Source organism: Pinus tabuliformis, chromosome 2_2, assembly GCF_031772625.1.
Source record: "Pinus tabuliformis cultivar Carrire ecotype Pingquan chromosome 2_2, CPIR1, whole genome shotgun sequence".
NCBI classification, from domain to species: domain Eukaryota; kingdom Viridiplantae; phylum Streptophyta; class Pinopsida; order Pinales; family Pinaceae; genus Pinus; species Pinus tabuliformis.
Genome location: NC_142300.1, coordinates 391971227 through 391993722, shown reverse-complemented (window position 1 = coordinate 391993722; position 22496 = coordinate 391971227). Strand labels below are relative to the sequence as shown.

Here is a 22496-nt window from a genome sequence, read left to right as displayed (position 1 = left end):
ATCAATTCTTCTTTTATGTTCTTCAATAGTTCAGCAGATAGAGAGAGATAGAGATAGTACATTTACAACAAAAGTCAACACTTTGACTTTCTATATCTACATGAGATCAGTTGAAAACATGCCGCTTCAACTAATTCTCCAAGGTGACTGCTTCACTTATCATAGTGTTGCATCTCGTCACTGTGTTGCACCTAGTCACTGAGTTGTTCCCATCACTAAGCTACTCCCATCATCATGTTGCAACTCATCATCATGCTGCACCTCACTATCATGTTGTACTTCATCGCACTGTTATCGGGAAAACTAGTGTCCATTTAGAGTTGCTAGTCCCACTAAGACGAGTAGCTATCTTAGAAACAAACAATTTAAAGCTACTTGTGTTTTCCTTTATGAGAGATAGATGAGAGTGAAGTAGGGAGTACCAACCTCAGTCTTTTGCTTGGCTCCTTACTTGTTTCCTCTCTCCTTTGATAGAGCTTTCGCCACTCTCTTTTCTCACTTGTCCCGCTTCAAAGAACACCTGTAGAGTCAAAGCAGCAAAATACCATCAAAGCATAGAGATATATAACCATAAACAATATAGGATCAGGTATATATTAACTATGCAAATGCATACACAAATACAAGATTAAAAGATATACAAGTATATGGAGGAAAACTCAAATAACTTTATTGATAGAAGTAGTAGAAGAGAAGATTACAACCAAGCTGTCTGATCCATCGCCATACTCCCAGCATGAAATCCCTCTTCGCCTCATGAAAAGCTTAGATCACCCAACAATACAATGTTTCACAGAGAAACCAACAACACTTTCTTACAAAATACAAAATTCCAGCCTTTGGATCTCTAGGATGAGGGATCCATATATAGATATTTGCAGGTGGGTGAGTCAGCGTCTGGGATTTTGATTAGTGTCATCTCTCTGATAGTTCTTGGTTCCACTTGGAGATTTCATGATCTCTTAATCATCCTTAGGCGAATTCAGGGAGGCAAGTGTCAAATGGGTTGTTTCTAGAAGATTCTCTGGGTTTCCACCTAGCCAACTGCCTCTGCCATTTGTCTGCTCTCGCTCATTGCACCCTACAAAAGGGTTTTTCAGTATGCATCGCACTTTTTGCATGTGGCAGGTGAGATGCATTGCACCCTTAGCACTGAGCAGTCTGTATGGTTCAGTTTTGACCAGTTCTGAGTAGTTTTTCAAGGAGAACTTCTGGGAGATTATGTAATCAGCTGACCTTGTTCCTTTAGGGTATGAAACAACACTTTTAGGGGCTTAGAAACCCTTGGTTTATGGGCATATGAGATTGGGGTTGCAGTGCCCAAATATGTCTATAATAGTTGCCCCCTAAAGCATGAGGTCATAAATCTTTTGATGTCTGGTGAAATGCTTTATCATGAGGATTCGAGGTTTTTTGAACTGGAAGGCGACCTGTAATAAGATACAATACAATACATTATTTTCATAATATTTTCATGATCTAGCTGAGGCGGGCATTCCCATGCTCAGCTTTATAAATTCATTTTTATGTACATAGGACAGACAACTATCTATATGGCACACTGATGATTCTGGTAGAGCCATCATCCCTTAGCTTGGATGATTATCTGTGCAGCTATGATGTAAATTTGATGTCTTTATTTTCCTGAATATATGGCAGCCCGAATGGATGAAACTAGATCCAGGGTCTTCAAACTCATTCAATCTTCGCCCGAAGTACAAGTCGATCCATGTGAAAAGATGTTAAGAAGTCGAACATGGAAAGACATTGCCTGATTACCAGCCAATGATGTAAGTTGTTAATAGGCGCGAGAGGAATAATCGATAATGATAATGACCCTCAAGGTACTGTAGTACAATTCACGTGGCGCGAATACACGAGTTGATGTCGAACACCACGCAAAATCTTTCGGTCGAAGGCCATTAATGTAAACCTGTCTCCGGAAGTGAGAAACTTGCCATTGAGGCATGTAAGCTTCAAAGTACTGAAAGGGTTGTTCCTAAGCGAACTTCTTGGACAATGAGCTGATGTCGACAAGAAGTGATCCGTCATAGGAGGGCCTTAATGAATCCCACATCTACGACAGGAAACAGAGCAAATGATTTTGTGGAGGTGAAAACGATCTGATGATACAAGGTTCAAGGTGGCGGTGATGAAAGAATGAAGCGTGAAGGTATTGCAGCAGATGAGACATAAGCTGGGTTGGTGAATTCTTTGAACGACTTCTCTTGAACATATCGGTGACACTGAAATGGATTGGTAGTGTTAACCCCAAAAAAGGATGGTATGGAGGACCAATGGTGATATGACCGGTGAACGGAATAACCCAACCCGACTCAATCATGGTGATGGAGTGAAAGTGTCATGTTCAAGAGCAACCTGCTACCAATAAAGTTTCTTCAAGTTTTCTTCCCAATTTTTCCCTAGTCATTGCTGACTAGTACCTCTTTATTTTTGTCAAGCTTGAGGAGGATAACATATGCTTGTTCTATAATTTTCCCTTCGGGCAAACCCGTCGCTATGTTTTAACAAGCCTAGCGACAGTGAAACTCGCTCTTGTCTGCATGGACAAGTTTGTCGCTATTGTTTTAACGAGTTTAATGACAAAGATAACTCGGTCCTTTTCAATTTTAGAGAGTTTGAAAAGAGACAGAAAGGAAACTCCAGTATTCCTTTTTCGTAATATAATCCCTTAAGTCCGAAAAAGTATAAAATAATATGAAAGGGATGACTTTTCGATAGTTTTAACGAGCCGAATAGGACAAACGCTCGATCTTTTTGTATAATGATCCCTCAGGTCCAAAAAGATTAAAATCTAGAGGAGGGATGGGACTTCCGATCGCTTTAACGAGCTGGAGAGGTCAATTTCTCGGCAATATTTTCATATTTTACAAGTCAGATGAAAAGAGCTTAAAGTAGACTCGTTTTTTGAGGAACGAGTGATGTTTTCGGATAGCAGCTGGTTCCAGGTAAGGTTTGGAACTTTTCAATCATGACAGTGTAAAGAAGGTGGCTAATAGAATCACTCGTCGCAGCTGTTCCTCAAAAGGGGTAAACAATCAAATGGAGGCGTATGATCGGCTAAAAAAGAGTGGAGGTGATGGTAAGAACATGACCAAGGTTCAAAAGCTGATAATTATATGATCACAATGGTTATTTATCGAAGGTGGGTTTATTTTTTAATGAGCTTAAACTCTGGTGGAACATATGCTCATTGCTAGGTTTATTTTTTAACGAGCTTGAACTTCGCGTAAAACTGCTCGTGCTAGTCGTATACTAAGGATGTCTCATCGATAGGTTCATTTTTAAGGGAGCTTGTCCCATTCGAAACTTTGCTCCGGAGCCTTTTGTATGCAAGCTGGGAACGACCAACTACTGTTTTAGGGGTTAAAGAACTACTGAGGTTAGGTAGGATAGCTTCTCGACGGGAAACCTTTCCTTTACTTTGCCGTTTCCGTTGGTTCCGGCAAAGGTGAATGGTTGATCAAATCAATCACCTAACTTAAGCAGCTGAAGTTAGTAAAAACTACAGGGTTAGAGTTACGCTGGTCGCTTTTCACTTGTGTGCAAAATGTTTGCATGCCCCCAGGTATAAAGAAAAATAGAGTTTCCAGGTTACCATATGAAAGTTCTTGCATTTGCAAGATTGCTCCATCTGCGTCACAGAATAATATTCCCTTGTCAATGCCAATCACATAACCTTTGACGAGGGAATCTTATTCTAGTCTAATCCCATTTTCCTAAATGGATGGGTGTGTCAGACTAGTCATATATCCTTTGCGGAAACCTACCATACACCTAAAATTTTTCTGCCGAAGCAGACCAGGGTGCATGCCCCCTGGGTTTCAGTCATAATCACCGAATCACTCGCGCTCATCAGGTGGACGGACTGGAGATTGATTAGACATTCCTTGTGCAAAAAGACCAGTTAGGGATGGCACTTGAATAGTAGCTATGTATGAACCGGGGAATGAAAGTTGGTCTACGAGTTCGACCCTCTGCCTTCATGCAGAAAACACATCACTCGAAAGAGTGAGGAAATAATAGCTCCCATGCTATAAATGTAGTCACGCCCAAGGAGTAGATTGTAATCTAAAGGTCCTTGGACTACCATCACGTTTAGATGAACGGTTTTCCTTCTCAAAGTTATAAGCAAATTTGGAAGGATCCCTAACGGTCGACTGGTTCCTTTGTTGAAGCTTATTAGATTTCGAATCTCAGGCAAAAGCGATGGCGAACCAAGCACTTTCCAAGCAGTTGAGGAAAGGATACTCACAGAAGCCCCTTCATCTATGATAGTACCAACCATGATCATTCTGTAAGCTTGTACTATGATTCAGAATGGTACGTTAGATGGTAGGCGGGGTCTGCCTAGTAGATTCCAATCGAAGGAAACGACTAGATTGCTTGGAGGAAGGACCGAATAAACGCCCAGGTAAATCTCTGATGAACTTCCTTCCTGCGATAGAGGAATGGGTAGATTGCCCCCATGCTCATCGGATTCTGTGTTAACGAAGAGAATTTGAATGGTGTCATCCTCATCCTATTTGGTGACAATATCATTTGAAGGTGGACCTTCTAAAGAAAAGATTGGGTCGACTGCCGTCTCGACTTGTTGACTTTGGTCCAGGGTGGACTCAGAGGGTTTATCTTCAATGATAGATGCTTCGACCGACCACGAAGGTGTGTCAGTCATATTTTCAACTAGTGATGGACTCAATAAGAGTTTCTTGTATCCAAGACTCTTTTGGCTTCGTCTAGGAAGGGACAACAGTGGATGGCATGATCGCCTTCACACAGTCTACAAGGGATTTTAGATCTTCCTTTTTGTCCAATGACTTCATTTTCACTAGTTGACGGTGTACTTTCAACATGATCGTCAGAGGTTGAGGACACTGGATTGTGCAAGCGGGGAGACCAGTCCCTTAAGATCCGTGGGATGCATGGACAATCTCGATGATAGTGGTCCCCTTTGCAAATGACACATGGAGATTTAGGTTTGGATGGTGCAGTTTGTGGATTTTCATCGGGCGATGCATGGTTGCCCCCTTTTGCCATTGGCTTCTTCTTCTTCTCCTCCTTCCCTTTCTTCTTCTTCTCAGTTACTTGGTTTTTAGTTTTACTAGCTTCACCAAGCGAAGAGAAAGAAGGAGAGGGATAAACAAACGAAGTAGAAGGTTGGGGGGTAACTCTAGTATCATTCGGTGGCTGATTTTATTGCTCAAGAATCATGGTGTTTTGAACGACAGAGGTCGAGAAAAGCCATACTGGCAGACCAATTGTCAGTCCTGGAAGGGACCATGTGGCCATATGAGGTGCACCAACAGCTCCCCAAAAGGGAAAGGGACTAGGATTTCCCGCAAGGGGAAATCCTTGATTGGTGGACTCCATTTTCTCAACCTAAGACCAACAAGGGAACAATGATGTTATTCCGATTAAAATAAATTTTATGACGCTTTGACACAACTTGCTTTTTCAATTTTTAAGAGTCGAGAAAAAGCTAAAGATGACTCTAGTCGCCTTCGATTTTTAATGAGCCTGAAGTGACAAGTGCTCAGATGGAAATTTTCTTTTAAGGAGTCTAAAAAAGAACAAAAGTGACTACTCTGGAAATCTAGACAAAGGGATTACCAAACCAATCGCAAAACTGCAGAATACTTTTTACGGTACAGCAGTCAATCTTCCCGAATGTTGTGTTCAGTGCATTGCGATTTATAGGGCGACAGACACGACTTTCTAAGGATAAAGGATATAGCCTATTGTGGTCTCCCAATATATACTCGACGATACGTGGGAACACAAGTCCATACTGGCACTTGTCGTCTCAAAGAGGAGGAATCACCCAACCTACGATGAAAACGATAGTTACCAGGCCTTACGACACCGGAATACGTCTCTAGCTTAGACTTCTAGATGTTGTGCATTAGGTTCCAAAGCGATTTTATGTTCATTGAAATTTATTTTACAGTTGATCTTTCTTAAGAGGTTTGCCTTTAAGGTTCACCGCGTGATGTAGATATACAATTCCTAAATATGCAATCTAAGATGATAAACAATCGTTTATTCTTATTTTTGCAATGAAAATCCTAGCTACTAAGGAAAGAGAAGAAAAATTCTTTCAACATAGAGTAGAGAGCACACACTAAGATGCACTGTCCTAAATCAATTTCCACAAGCAATCTAAATACAAATGCACATGCATGTATTTGATTTCCGCTTTCTTAATGTGTGGATGACAAAAGAATGCTAAATACAGATCTGAACTATTTTTCTTTCAAAGCGACAGTACTAACAATTTTCTTTTCAAAAAACGAAAGGAAGATTAAGATGACACTTTGCGATTTCGAATTCAAAAATTGCTTTCGACACTTGAAATACTATTAATTCAAATCAAATACAATGGCAAAAGTGTAATCGACTATAAAAAAGAGGAGGATTCTTTTCTTTGACTGAAAACGACACTTTCAAATCAAAAGATGATAGTTCGATTAAGCTACTGTTTGCAAAGGAGAACTATAAATGACGAAAAATACATAAAAACATTCACAATTCTTTATACAATGGAGGTTGAATAATGCAAAGGAAGGGAGTTTCAACAGTGATATACTGATCACAAACAGCAAAACTATTGAATAAAGCTGAAGACAATGAAGAGAAAACCAAAATCTGGAGGCAGAAACAGTCTTACCTGATCATCGCACCTGTAACACAAGGAAATAAGGATGCATCTCACCTACAACACACGGGAGGTGCGATGCATCCAGACTGCCAATGAGAGACAGTGCGATGGTCCAGGGACGAGACTGAGCTTGGTTTTTGCTCACAGTTTGCAGCTAAGTTCAGGGGTTTAGGCTGAGCTAATGATAGGCAGTAAACACAAAGTATAGGGGCTAATCTAATGAGGTTACTTGAGCTACCACCAAGGCACTTAGGATGTTTACAAGTCAGTTGTCTAGTTCATAAACAAACCCGGAGATGGACTGAAGCAGCGTTGATCTACTTTGCAGTTGCATAGCGAAAGTAGTTCGAAGGCTAGCTGGCTTAACTTCAGGTTTCGTCTGTAGTTTATAAAACAAACAAATAGAAACAAGCAAACAAGCTATTCGATCCCCAGCGGAGTCGCCATTTTGTTATCGAGAAAACTAGTGTTCATTCAGAGTTGCTAGTCCCACTAAGACGGGTAGCTATCATAGAAACAAACAATTTAAAGTTACTTGTGTTTTCCTTTATGAGAGATAGATGAGAGAGAAGTAGGGAGTACCAACCTCAGTCTTTCGCTTGGCTCCTTACTTGTTTCCTCTCTCCTTTGATAGAGCTTTTGCCACTCTTTTTTCACTTGTCCCGCTTCAAAAAACACCTGTAGAGTCAAAGCAGCAAAATACCATCAAAGCATAGAGATCTATAACCATAAACAATATAGGATCAGATATATATTAACCATGCAAATGCATACACAAATACAAGATTCAGAGATATACAAGTATATGGAGGAAAACTCAAATAGCTTTATTGATAGAAGTAGTAGAAGAGAGGATTACAACCAAGTTGTCTGATCCAGCGCCATCCTCTAAGCATGAAAGCCCTCTTCACCTCATGAAAATATTAGATCACCCAACAATACAATGTTTCACAGAGAAACCAACAACACTTCCTTACAAAATACAAAATTATAGCCTTTGGATCTCTAGGATGAGGGATCCATATATAGATATTTGCAGGTGGGTGAGTCAGCTTTTGGGATTTTGATTAGTGTCATCTCTCTAATAGTTCTTGGTTCCACTTGGAGATTTCATGATCTCTTACTCATCCCTGGGCGAATTTAGGGAGGCAAGTGTCAAATGGGAAGTTTCTAGAAGATTCTCTAGGTTTCCACCTAGCCAACTACCTCTGCCATTTGTCTGCTCTTGCTCATCGCACCCTACAGAAGGGATTTTCAGTATGCATCGCACTTTTTGCATGTGGCAGGTGAGATGCATCGCACCCTTAGCACTGAGCAGTCTGTATGGTTCAGTTTTGACCAGTTCTCAGTAGTTTTTCAGGGAGAACTTCTGAGAGATGATGTAATCAGCTGACCTTGTTCCTTTAGGGTATGAAACAACACTTTTAAGGGCTTACAAACCCTTGGTTTATGGACATATGAGATTGGGGTTGCAGTGCCCAAATATGTCTATATCATACACCCAAATATCACTGAGTTGTTCTCAACATCATTGATGTCACCTACATCATGTTAGTCCTTGAAACAGTCAACAACTCAAATACCAAGAGAGGTTCCAGTACTGCCACTGATTAGTTCAACGCTTAAAGTCTATGTTGCTGGTTATGGCCTGCGGCCTAGCTCAACAGCAAGATAGGTTTATACACAACACTCAAATATTACTGCCTTTGAACAGCAGTGTGTCTTCCAATCTTATCCAAAGAGATTATTTTAGACAAACTTGTTTGACCTTATCTGAGGCTGCACCAGACCTTAGATCAACCTTATTAAGCACAGTAAAATCCCACGTTGTCTAGGCTCCTTCTTGCTGTAGATTACAGGTCTTTATTTTGTTGTGGCTAGGTCTCTATAGACTGTGGATCAGAGCTTCTTTCAAACAGCAGATAGGAGCTCCTCTGGGCTATGGATCTGGCCTCTCTTTACTGCCTTTAGGCCTCCTTTGAATGCAGTGAGATTTCCCACTGTTGCAGCTAGAATTACTGTTGATAGGGCTCTCCTTCAACTGCAGTTATCTTCTTCTTTATAGTGGATTAGTGACCTTTAGATGACTGTGTCTTACTCTCCTCTAGGACTGAGTATAGGAGTCTTCTAGGATAGTGGATTGTAGGTCTCCTTAAACAGTGTCTGAGAATCTAATTACTGCGTAATTAAGGACCTTCATGGACTGTGTATTGAGCCTCCCTTTAACTGTGAGTTAGGGCATCTTGTAGCTGCATTTAGAACCTCCTTTCTCTGCAGAATTAAGTCTCTTCTAGACTGCGTATAAGTGCCTCCCCTTTCTGCATCAAATCATCATTGACTGCGGTTAAGGGCACCTTTAAATGCTACGGCTAGGGCACCCTTAAATGCTTCAGATAAAAGTTTCCTCTAGTTGCATATAGAACCCTCATTACTGCGGCTAGGGCATCATCTTTACTTAGGCCAACATATACTCTTAGTGTCTCTCCTCCACCAAAATCCAAAGATGTGGAGAGGAGGAGATCTCATGAAGAGTGTGTGTGTGTAAATGACTTGAAGACCTTTTCTTTTTATAGTAAAACGTTGAGGTTGAATAAACATGACTGTTGGGCTTCTGAGCCTACATAAGTTGCTGGTTGAATTTGATAATTTTTCCATAATCAAAATAAATTCATATCTCCATAAATACTTATCGGAATCGGATGATCTTTACATCAACCCTACACCTCTCGATGAGACGAATCTAGGAAAAATACCAGTAGTCACAAATAAGGTGATCCACATGGAGTTTGGCCCTAGTTGCCAATTTTAACATCCTGGAAGGATTTCTGGGCTTTCATTTCTACCTCGTTACACTGATTGAAGACACTCAGAAGGCCAACCATGGATTCAATCTCGTTACACTGGTTGAAGACACTGAGAAGGCCAACCATGGCTTCAATATTCTTGTTCAGAAATATATTCACATCCACTTGCACAGTCTTGGGAAGAAGTACTAATATTTTCCATGGAATTAATACTCCTAAGAGAAGCTTAGCCTGCTCAGCAAATAAAAATTCAATCTAATGATCAAATTTACTCTGATACTGCACCTTCCTTGGCTCAATGTTCTCGGCATGACTGAGAAGTACTTTCTTATCGATATATGAGCCAAAGGAAGCATTGATTTGGGCCTGTTGTTCCCTCCTTGGCCAATGTAGATTCTCCCTATTAAAGCGTCTGAGCCCAACATGCTTCGAATTTCTTGCTGGATGTGTGGATTGATACAGAGAAGGGGAGAAATTAACGACCATCATGAGTGAATTGAATGAAAAATGAATGCAACTGGTCTCGATTTTTTAAAGCCCCGACTTCTGAGGATATTCAAGAGATGTTCTAGACACCGGTGCATTTGAAAAGTTAAAGTCAAGTGCCATCTGTGCAAACAAATGGAGCAGGGAGTACTTGCCATCCACTGAACCATGTGTTAGAATAATCACGCCACTCGACAGCTAGTTGGCGGAGTCGACATGAGTAGTTAAAAAATAATAACAGTCGTTGTACTTTCTGCGGCTAGGCTGGTGTATAAATAACTTGATGTTCAATGAAATGATTAAGCTTACTTCGGTGAGTCTTCCCAGTTCCATCAATTTTCGGTCATTGAAGAGTTGAAGGTCAGGCAACATATTATGCAGAAGGAATGTCGCGCGTGTGCGCCTACACTCCGAGAGTGAGTTCATCGATGGGCGTCGGCACCATGTTAGGGAGCTGCTCCTGGAAAGCGTTTCTGAGAGCCATATAAACAGAATCAGGGAGATAGGTGAGCGTTGTTCCCGAGTCTATGATCGTTCCTTCCCCAATACCAATACTTGTTGCCGACACTGAGATCTTCCTCTCCCCAACGCTGATTCCGATCAAGTTCACGAAATAGAATGTCGGGATTGAAGGATCTTTTATCAATGTGGTGAATTTCAAACCGGACGTGGAAAGTGCAGCTTCCTTCCCGAGCACAAGGGATCCCGAAGATGTAGACGAGCTGGGAAGACAGTAAGAAAACGTTCCGCCAAATAATTCGGTTGTGGATGGCTGATTCAACAATGAAAGCGATCTGCCCGCCAATCCCGATGGTGATGATGAATATTCTCTTACAAACTCTGCCCAACTGAATAAGAAATTAGGAAGATTAAACCTGGTTAGAGAGGTCAATTATGTGAAGAGCCGCATTAGTGTGCTGTTGCAGTGTTGTTATAAGCACTTGGTGAATGCTCGTGAAGGAGCCTGAGCCCAGAGATTGTGAGCACAACGTGGACGCTGATGTACGAGCTCCACAAGGAGCTGGTGCGTCTGAAGACCTCCTCCAATCAGAGGTCCAACCCAGTAAACCCAATTTTCACTGAAGTTGCTGCCAATAATGGTAGGTTCGAAAGAGCGAGAGGGATTCAAGGAGCCACCGGAGAAGGGACCAGTGGCCAAGATGTTGGCGCCCACGATGAATCCGACGACGATGGGTGCAATGGTGCCCAGGGAGCCCATCTTAGGGTCCACTACGGTGGCGTAGACAGTGTAGACCAGAGCGAAGGTGATCAGGACTCCCTCGCCGGATTCCATGTCGGCCGCTATGCTTTGAATTGGAGTCGTTAGGCCACCGGTGACGAAATTAAGCGACAAGCAGGCAACGATCGCTCCAACCAGCTGAGCGATCTAGTAGAAGATGCCTTTGAGAATGGTGATCTAGATGCCAAGGACCAACCCAAACTTGATGACCGGGTTGACGTGGCCACCAGAGATGTTCGCCGCAATGAACACGACCATGAACAGAGCAAAAGCATGGCAGAACGCAATGTCGATGGGTCCCGTTGGATCTAGAGCTCTAAGCAGAGGTAGTAGAGTTGGAGCGTAATTGTGTGGCGCCCACCTTGACAAGGAAGGGTGGTGGCCTATTGGGCGATGTGATTTGTAAAACTGCATTAAGTGTGCCATAGAGCACTCTGTAGAGGATCTCCTGAATTTGTTGCGTGTGGTGGAGCACGACATTAGTTGAAGTCAAAGTTTATGAATGCTGGCGTTGCGACTGTGGTGTGTTGAATAATCTGCGAGTTTGGTGCAGTGGTGTTGGAACTTGGTGGGTGCTGAGATTGGCGCAATTGTGAGTTCTATTCTCTGATAGGAGAAGGACAGAACATGCGGTGAGCCTCGAGCAGTCCAGCATGGTACAGTCCTCGTTGAACAAATTGGAAGGGCTACAGATCTTAGTGTTTGAAGAAACTGATCTGCTGCATGTGGAGTCACAAAGTGTGGTTTGTGAATCAAATTGTTACGAGAGCTGAACAGATCATCCAGAGAGCTGCTCCATCTAAGGCCTAGCAAAAAGCATGTGGAGCTGTATGTGGAGCGTGCTAGTGACATGTGACTGTGGAGCTAAGGAGTGTTGGGCAGGCTAAGCTTCAAGAAGTTTATGAAGGCCGAAAAGGGCGATGCAGTTGGTGTAGTGTGGAATTATTAGACAACGATAGCCTAGGAAGAGGCATAGAGGAGCTGTCTGGAGAATCAGCCAACATAGACCATGGGACAGAGCGTCGTTAAGAAGAGCGCTGTTGAAAGGCCATGAAGGCGTTGCAGCAAGTTGGGGTGGCGTCGCCATCGCTTCCCATGATGTAGTTAGCAAAAGCCATCTGATGGCTGGGTATTGTGAATGCCTCAGGCGTGGAGGAGCCGCCTTGAGAAGCAGCAAGCAAAGGCTTATAGAATCTGCACCCCGTGGACAGTATTTGCAGAGTAGAAGCTGTAGAGATCCATTTGACCATGAAGGAGCCTCGATGCCGAGGAATGTTGAGGAGTGCCGAGGGTTGTAGATGCCATTTGAGAAGTGTTGAACGTGATGTGAGCTTAGGTGAGTTGTTGAGAGGCCACCTTGTGTGTTGAGACTCACTGCCAGAGCCTGTGGAGTTGTGCGAGGTCCAGTGTTGACCAGAAGAGGGCATAAGGGTGAGTCTAGGAGCGTGTGAGATCAGAGCCAAAGCCGTAAGCTCGATGGTGTGTAGAGCTGTGAGCTCAGTGGTGTGAAGAGCCAGAGGAGGGCTTGGTAGTGGTGAAGGGCCAGTGGAGTTTGCCCTACTATTGATGCTGTTGGAAAATGTTGTTTCTAGTGGAGTGTTCGCTGAAGATGGTTGTGCCGCCTGTGACGCCGATGTGATGCAGAGAGTGATCCAGTGGAGTGTTGGCAGATAGGAATGTCTGCAACCGAGTGTCCACTGATGAAGATTGTGTCGACCGTGATGCCTGTGTGGCGCATATAGATCCAATGGAATGTTGGTAGATAAGAGTGTCTGCGACTGAGTGTCTGTTGATGAAGATTGTGACGCTTGTGTGGCGTATATCTAGTGGAGTGTTGGCAGATAAGAGTGTTTGCAACTGAGTGTTCGCTGAGGAAGATTGTGTCGACCGTCACGCCTGTGTGGCGCAGATAGTATCCAGTGTAGTGTTGGCAGATAAGGGTGTCTGCAACCGAGTGTCCACTGATGAATATTGTGTCGACTGTAGCGCTTGTGTGGCGCAGATAGTATCGAGTGGAGTGTTGGCAAATAAGAGTGTTTGCAACCAAGTGTCCACGGATGAAGATTGTATTGACTGTGACGTCTGTGTGGTGCAACTAGTATCCAGTGGAGTGTTGGCAGATAAGAGTGTCTGCAACCGAGTGTCCGCTAAAGAAGGTTGTGTCGACCGTGACGCCTGTGTGGCGCAGATAATATCCAGTGGAGTGTTGACAAATAGGAGTGTGTGCAACCGAGTGTCCGCTGAAGAAGGTTGTGTCGACCATGATGCCTGTGTGGTGGAGATAGTATCCAATGGAGTGTTCGCAGGTAGGAATGTCTGCAACACCGTGTCCGCTGAAGAGAGTTGTGCTGTGTGAAATCAACAACAATTGTGTGGCGTAGATAATATCCAGTGGAGTGTTGACAAATAAGTGTGTGCAACTGAGTGTCCGCTGAAGAAGGTTGTGTCGACCATGATGCCTGTGTGGTGGAGATAGTATCCAATGGAGTGTTCGCAGGTAGGAATGTCTGGAACACCATGTCCGCTGAATAGAGTTGTGTTGTGTGAAATCAACAACAAAATATGAAAGCCCCCTTATCAAGTTTTTTTTATGTACTGTTGTAAGCCTTAGCTGAGACTGAGACCAGCAGGCACTTTAAAATTTAGGTCACCGTGATTAAGGGGAGGTTTGTTAGAATAATCACATCGCCTGACGGTTGTTCCCATGACGACTAGGCGAAAAACGACGGAGTCGGCAGGAGTAGTTGAAAAATAATAACAATCGTTGTAGTTTCTACGGTTAGACTGGTGTATAAATAACTTAATGTTCAATGAAATGATTAAGATCACTTCGGTGAGTCTTCCCAGTTCCATCGCCATCTAAACCATCGTTGGACGATGACCTGAAAACTTAAGCGACCATGGATGCCCCCATATTCTAATTTATTCACATGTCCTAATGTTTGAGAGGCCACTAGGGCCCATGATTATTTTATCGTTATTAATACAAGGGCTCATGGCAAAGCGATGTTTATATAGATTCCATTATTCATCTCTAACGTCCCTTTCCCTTTATTGGCTAATGAGTCCGTTGAAGGGTTCAAATGTTGAAGAATATGAAAAAGTTATATCTTATCAAATTTCTAAAGTTGGATGATGATACTATGTAATAGAGGGGATTGTTATTTTGAGATCCTTTCGATTCCAATCTTACCCAATTACAATTAGAGGATCCCCAAAGACCATGAGATTTGAAATTTTCTTTTTTTATCACTAGTTCTAATTCTTTGCATAGAGCTAAAAACATAGCTTGAATGTTGGTAGGAGTAGCCAACCCTCAATCTTATTGAATCTCAACAACTTTTTCAACTGGGCTAAGCATCACCCCTCCCTCAACAACTTTTTCAACTGGGCTAAGAATCACCCCTCCCTCAACAACTTTTTCAACTGGGCTAAGAATCACCCCTCCCACTCCTGCGACCCCTAGAAATATTTTTGCTTTTAATTATACACTTAATAATTATTATTTTTAGTGTTTTTATATGTTTATTACTTATATGAAATTTGAATTATTATATAAATTTATTTTAATGTGATATGTATATTATGATTTTTTTTTCTCGGAAAAAATAGTTTGTAATTTTATTAATAAAAAATGAATTGAATTGTTTAATTATTTTATTACTTTTTATTTATTTTTATTGAATCAACATTATGCTTTATTATTATTGTTTTTGATCTAATGCTTCATTTTACACATTACAACATCTCTTCATATTGAGCAAACATTTAAATGTTTGCACTCATTTACAACCACTACAATATCTCTCCTATATTTAACTGAACTTAAGGGCTCCTCATAGTACAAAATAAATTTTATTATAAAGTAAAATTATATATATATATATGAGAAAAATATAATATAATATTATCAATATAGATCCATTTCAATTCTTTTTGAGTAGAAAATTCGTGATTAAGTTTGCACTTCAAGAAATTTGATTCTTCTAAGTGATGGATAGATTCAGAGTTAAGATGGATTTATATTGGTTTTTTAAATTATATGTATATATTTATATAAATTTCACATCTCTAATACATATAATACATCTAATTAGGCATTATATATATATATATATATATATATATATACTGGCATGACTACATCTTCATCATGTCTAATATATCACCTCCATCGGAGGGAGAATTAAACTGGTGGCTTCACATCAAAGAGTGCCTTAACAAAGCACCCAAGTGTGTATCCAAGACTCCATGGATAGATGTTTTATATTTTTTAACTAAAATATATATGTTTATTAATTAAATTTTAAATAAATTTATAATTTATGATGTTACACATGCCAATTATATATATATATAATTTATTAAGTTTTTATTTATATGTTTCAGAATTTGAAATATATATATAAGGATTTCTTCAAAGCATTGTTAGTTTTATTACTAAAAATAAAATTACTTCTGTTATTGTTTAAATGCAAATATCTTTTTGAGTAGAAAAATTGTGATTAAGTTTGCAGTTCAAGAAATTTGATTCTTTTAAGTTATTGATAAATTCAGACTTAAGATGGATTTATACTAGTTTTTAATAATAATATTTATATTTATATAAATTTCACATCTTTAATACATATAATACATCTAATACATCTAATTAGGCATTATATATATATATATATATATATGCTTGGCAGGACTACATCTTCATCATGTCCAATATATCACCCCTATCAGAGAGAGAATATTGCCTTAACAAAGCACCCAAGACTCCGTGGATAGATGTTTTATATTTTTTAACTAAAATATATGTGTTTATTAATTAAATTTTAAATAAATTTATAATTTATGTTTCAAAATTTGAAATATATATATATATATATATGGATTTCTTCAAAGCATTGTTAGTTTTATTAATAAAATCAAAATTACTTTTATTATTGTTTAAATGCAAATATTTTTTTGAGTAGAAAAATTGTGATTAAGTTTGCACTTCAAGAAATTTGTTTCTTTTAAGCAGTTGATAGATTAGTTAAAATGGATTTATACTGGTTTTTAATAATAATATTTATATTTATATAAATTTCACATCTCTAATACATATAATACATCTAATTAGGCATTATTTACATATATATATATATATATATATATATATATATATAAGCTTGGCAGAACTACATCTTTATCATGTCCAATATATCACCCCGATCAAAGGGAGAATTGAACTGGTGGCTTCACATCAAGGATTGCCTTAACAAAGCACCCAATCGTGTATCCAAGACTCCCTCAATAGATGTTTTATATTTACTAAATAAAATATATATGTTTATTAATTAAATTTTAAAATAAATTTATAACTTATGATGTTACACATGTGAATTATATATATATATACTTTATTAAGTTTTTATTTATGTGTTCCAAAATTTAAAATATATATATGAGGATTTCTTCAAAACATTGTTAGTTTTATTAATAAAAACAAAATTATTTTTATTATTGTTTTTTATTTAATATTTAATTTTACAAATATTAAAATATTTCTTTCATATTAATCTCACATTTAAATCTTTCTACTCACTTACAACCCCTATAATATCTCTACTATATTGAGTCAATCTTTAAATCTTTACACTCTACTTATAATACAACATCTTTCTATGCTAGACTATAGAGCACCTTTTGATGCAATAACTTTGATTTATTTCAACCAAATATTTGAGTAATACACTACATATGTTTAAAAGAATAAATAATAAAAAAACCAACCTTAGAAATTAAGTATTAAAGTGTTTGGTGTTTTCAATGCAAAGAAGTAAAGTGAATGTTTCAAAAAAATATTAAAAAACAAAAAAATATTTATATATTTTTTTGTTTGTCAGGTGTTTTTTGAGATAATTAACACACTTAATTTGTGATGTGAATAGTTATCAAAGTTTGAGTAGTGGTCAAAACATCCTGCCCCACACTACCCTTTAACATGATTAGATTTTTAGCCATAGAATTTCAAATTAAAAACTTTTATAACACACCATACCTTTACAAAACACACTCTATCGATATAGGGTAAAAACATATTTATTAAAATAAAATAAATATTTATATTAAATATATTTTAAACATAAAAAGAGTTAAAAACAATATATATCTTGCTATCATTACTATGTAATGTTCACTAAAATAAAAAAATGTGAAGTATGTAGGCAAACTTATTTCCACAATTTCAAAATTGCTTCCACAATTTCAAAATATTGCCGCCAGAGGTAGGATATACACTAGGGCAAGAGATCGGATATATACGGCAATATCCCAGTTGGATTATTTTTCACATTTCTAATAATTGTTATTATTTTTCACATTTCTAATAATTGTTTTTATCTAATCCCAGAGATTGTCACCCTTTTCTTCTTTTCTACTGGTAGCTTATTCGGTTGTAATCTATTAATATCTAGAACGTTAGAGAGGTACCTCTTGCAAGAAATCTGCAACGCCTTTCCTCTCGGGGCATTTAAATCCCATGCTCTCGAAGAATTCCAGAACAAATTCGCGGGGTCCTTGGTACACGATATAACCTTCTGAGAGCAGAATTATATCGTCGAAGAGCTGGAAGGTTTCAGGGGCAGGTTGTAGAAGAGAAATCACCATTGTCGCCTTCATAGCACGGACAAAATGGGAGAAGCATCGGACAATCTGATATGTGGTAGAGCTGTCCAGCCCCGTCGAAATTTCATCCATCAGGAAAGCTTTGGCGCCTCCAACTATCATCTCCCCCGTTGTCACTCTTTTCTTCTGACCTCCAGAAATCCCTCTCCGCATATTGTCTCCTACCATCGTATCCGCGCAGATGTCTAACCCCAAAATCTGGACCAAATATTTTGATATTGTTTATCGGCCCACAATACATAAAAACATGTTGATTGCGATAATGAATTCTTAGAAAAATTGCTTTCCATTCCCGATTTCAAAGGTAAAATTAGAAGATGAATGGGAAGAAATCCTACCTTCAAAACAGAGTCCGTCATAACACTGGTTTCCTTTCCCTTTATTGCTGTTGCCTACGTATATATCCAACAGTTCACAGTATCTATTTCAGTTCCTTCATTTTCATTAAAAAACTATTAAATAAATTCAGGACTGCATCAATTTTGACGTGGACACCTTCATGAAAACATCAACGTCAGAATCTGGTTTCACCCCTAGTTGTTTCTCTCTTCTGGAAAGCTCAATCAACACATCTGCAGCAAAGACCTGTTATTCAGCATGCATCTTAATCATGTGGTATCAAAAAGTTGGATTATTATAAGAGGTTGGATAATCGCTATTTTTCATGATGTGGAGATTTTCACACGAATATAGAGATTTTAAAGCCAGATCTGCAATGAAGGCTAATTACCACTTTCACCTACATATCATTTTACAAGTAATTAATTCCATGATGGTAAGCTAAGTCCATCGACAACGAGACACACACAATGAACATTAAACACACTTAGGATTAAAAAGAAATACCATATCTTGAACCAACGCCTTGACAACGAGACGAAAAGTTCAGGGTTTCTCTAACGGTCATTTCTCCCATATGGGTATCATGCTGACTAATGTAAGTAGAAGTCCTATCTGGCACGAATTCGTTCATGGCATGCCCATTATACTTCACTTCTCCTTCAACCTGAACCAAAAACTTATACAGAATGATTTGATATCGTGAGTAAATATAAGAGCACCAAAATTGAGATTTGAAGGAATACTTACTTTAAGAGCGTTTTGAAACTTTCCGGCCAGTGCCAAGAGCAGAGTTGTCTTCCCCGAGGCAGGAGGCCCAAGTAGCAACGTCATTCTTCATCATTTTCATTTTACAAACCACAAGTCAACCCAGGCCTTCGATGACCGACATCAAGTTCAAGTTAAAAACTTCCAATATATCTATTTACCTGCCGGGTTTAACGACACCGCTGACATTGTGAAGGATTGTGAAGTTTTTCTTCTTTGTCCTACTCAAACGAAGCGTTCCCAAAGCATCCTGCGATCAACATCCCACAATTTTTTCTGTCGAACAAGTTACAACGGCGCTGTGCAATCCAGTAGTTGTTATTATTAATAATAATCACTGGTTCTAGGAATGAGTATTGAAAAACCTTAATCCAGTTATGGGGTCGACTGTTCGAATGATTGGATCAACAAGATTAAAAAATTAAAGGATAAATGAGATATTCTTACAATTCAGTGTGAAAGTCCAAAGAACTTTTCTTAAGACCACTCTCTGAACCGATAGCCAGTGGTAAACAAGATAATGCCAAATAATCCCATCGGACTGAAATATATGATATTGTAATTTAAGATACATACGAAGGGGCGCCATTGGTTTAATTAAAAAAAACCTATTTACAATAAATGTATGAAAAAATCAGTTTAAAAGAGTTTCTATATATATATTGATTGTGGTTTAATTTTTTTGAAGAATTTTGGGAAAAACAAGTTGATAAAATTTTTTAGACATTGAAATTTGAAATTTAAGATAATAAGTTAAAATTTTAATTTAAAATAAAAATTGAAATTAAAATAAAATTGTTTAATAAAGTTATTGATTTTTAATTTTATACTTTTGTGATTTTATCAAGATTATTAATTAACTTTTTTCTCAAAAGTACTTACAATAAATTTATGAAAAAAATAGTTTGAAAAGTTAGAAAATGAAGAGTTTATATATATATATATATATATGATTATTTAGATTGTGATTTAATTTTTTTAAGAATTTTGAGAAAAACAGGCTAATAAAATTTAGATATCCATATTTAAGATAATAATTTAAAATTTCAATTTAATATAAAAATTAAAATAAAATTGTTTAATAAAATTATTGATTCATGATTTTAGACTTTTCTGATCTATATTGATTAAGATTAATCACATTATTAATTGTTGGTCTACATTTTAAACTATTTAATTTAATTTATTTTCAGGATTAATCTTTATCTTAAAGATAAACCACATTAAATAAAAACAATCTCAAAAAATTATTGATTATTAAAAAATAAAAAATAAAAACTATTTTAATGAAATAATTTTTCAAAAATATTAATTTTTAAAAAAAATATATATATAATTAATTAATTAAATTAAACAACGAATTTTTATGTTTATATAATTAATTAATTAAATTAAATAATAACTAATTTATATTTATTTTAAAAATATAAATAGTGTATTGTCAAAAAAACCTAGTGTATTGTCAAAACACTTTTGTATTAAAATCATGAATTCCAAACTTTATAGACACATTCAACTATAAGAAAAGTGGATATAACTCAAATAAAATACAATCCCAAAGTTATAAATAAACTAACCAATAAAATAAATATGTAATGAAAAAACATCATGAAAACAGACCCACGAATTCTAAACCAAATCTACATACAATCCCTAAAGTTATAAATACAATCGCCAGAGTTATAAATAAATAAATAAACTAATAAACAAACAAAAAAAATAGAACTTATAAATTTATTGCTGTAAGTATTAAACTGTTACTCTCCCGATTTATAACAATGGAATAATGTAAGTATTAAACTGTTACTCTCCCGATTTATAACAATGGAATAATTTGGTTTCCTCTAGGGCGACAAATACAGGATCCTACAGCCATTACTCGGGAAATGATGCACTCGATTAAAACTAGGCATAGAAACGCATGTTTGATGAAGTTGTGACTGATTTGATAGTGTGGATTGGGTGTTTTTGTATTTGGTGTTGATTAAAACTGGTCTGCCTTTGTTCAAATCGAGATGGATCATGGCTTGCATCAGGACTTCCAATTTTGTGGTTATTATCAATGATTGCCCAACTAAATTCTTCAGGGTGTACAAGGGTTTGAGGCAGGGTTGTGCACTATCCCCTTTACATTTTTTGTTGGTTGTCGATTGCTTAAGCCTGAAGATGCAGGAAATGCAGAATAAGGGGATGATGGAGGGGTTAAATTTGTCGAGAAAGCAAGCAGTGACACATTTGTGTTTTGTCGGAAATTTGTTGTTTGGTGGTCGGAAATCCATTGGGGAATTGACTAACATTTCGCATGCACTGGATGCTTTCTCGAAGGCATGTCGGACCTCTTGATGAGTAAGGAGAAATCTTTACTGGTTTTCGGGAGGGTGGAGGACGAAGTTATAAGACAGATCTGTCTTATTTTTTATATTAAATGTCAAAAATTAGAGCTGGGAATTAAGTATTTGAGTTTTAGATGCAAACCGAACAATTATGGGATCAGTGGCTGGGAATGGTTGGCTACAAAATTGGAGAAAAAAATGGCGAGTTGGATGCATAGAATACTTTCTCTGGGTAGGATGATTCTAATCAATTCGGTATTTGCAATTTGCTACATATTTTTGTTTTCTGGATGCCACGGTTAATGTTTCCTAGGGTGATCTCTCGAAGGATTAAGTCTATCATGGCAAAATTCTTATGGTCTGGTAGCAAGCTTGAGGGTAAGTTCCACCTGGCTAGTTGGTCCACGCTTGCACTACCTACCTATAGGAGGGTGGGGATTTATGGAGTTGGAGAACTTTAATAAATCCCTTGTTATTAAAAACAGGTGGTGTGCATTAAACGGACCGGGCTTATGGCATGATGTTAGTAAGAGGTAAATATATGTTTGGGTAGTCGTTGGCTGAATGGATCAGGGGAGGGGCCTTCTATCTCTTCGACTATATGGAATGGTATGATGAAACAAATTATCTGGTTGATGACATTTTCTAGATGGGAAGTAAGGGATGGATCTTTAATTGCAGTAGGCCTAGATGCGATGTTGGGAATGTCGGGACACCATTCTTTATCTTCACAGCTAATTGAATTTATTCACAGTAAGGGATATTTCTCCCTCCAATAGTACAACATAGAACAAGATAATCCCACTTCAGAACAAAGATGGATAACAACGGAGGAATTAGGACTTGAGGGTGGATTTGCAGTGAATGGGAGAAATACATCATGTATTTAAGGGATGTTGGAATTGGCATACAAACAGGGAAGGACATGATTTCTTGGGGAGGCACAAAGAAAAAGGATAATCCATAGGTAAAATGCATATACAAAAGTTTTCCATTTCCTGGTGAGAAATATGAACAGTTTAATTGGTTCAAGTTACTTGGAGAGGGGAAACTCCAAATAAACTGAAATGTTTTGGATGATTGATATTACATGATCGTGTTTTGACCAGGAACAACCTGCAGAAGAGGGGATTTATTGGGCCAGGGGTGTGTATCTTTTGTCAGCGAGGACCAGAGACCGCAGAACA

General features: G+C 38.1%; 1 protein-coding gene and 1 pseudogene across 3 annotated transcripts in view; both read right to left on the bottom strand.

The window, feature by feature from the left end:
* The window catches only part of LOC149192912 (ABC transporter G family member 39-like), a 222979-nt gene that overhangs the window by 18514 nt on the left and 181969 nt on the right, over positions 1-22496 (bottom strand). Inside the window, exons 4-9 of one of the 2 annotated variants that reach the window (XM_089404724.1) lie at positions 19138-19226; positions 18959-19043; positions 18716-18875; positions 18365-18441; positions 18208-18261; positions 17675-18067 (exon numbers count right to left, since the gene is read on the bottom strand). In XM_089404724.1, the coding sequence (XP_089260850.1) occupies positions 17675-18067; positions 18208-18261; positions 18365-18441; positions 18716-18875; positions 18959-19043; positions 19138-19226 (858 nt within the window). The remainder of the gene's footprint in view (positions 1-17674; positions 18068-18207; positions 18262-18364; positions 18442-18715; positions 18876-18958; positions 19044-19137; positions 19227-22496) is intronic. The other variant, XM_089404725.1, reaches the window with a different exon arrangement.
* Positions 346-14584, bottom strand: LOC149192915 (putative aquaporin TIP-type RB7-18C pseudogene; annotated as a pseudogene). The gene is made up of 2 exons (XR_016254397.1): positions 7266-14584; positions 346-520 (listed from the first exon to the last, which is right to left on the bottom strand). The product of XR_016254397.1 is annotated as a putative aquaporin TIP-type RB7-18C pseudogene (transcript).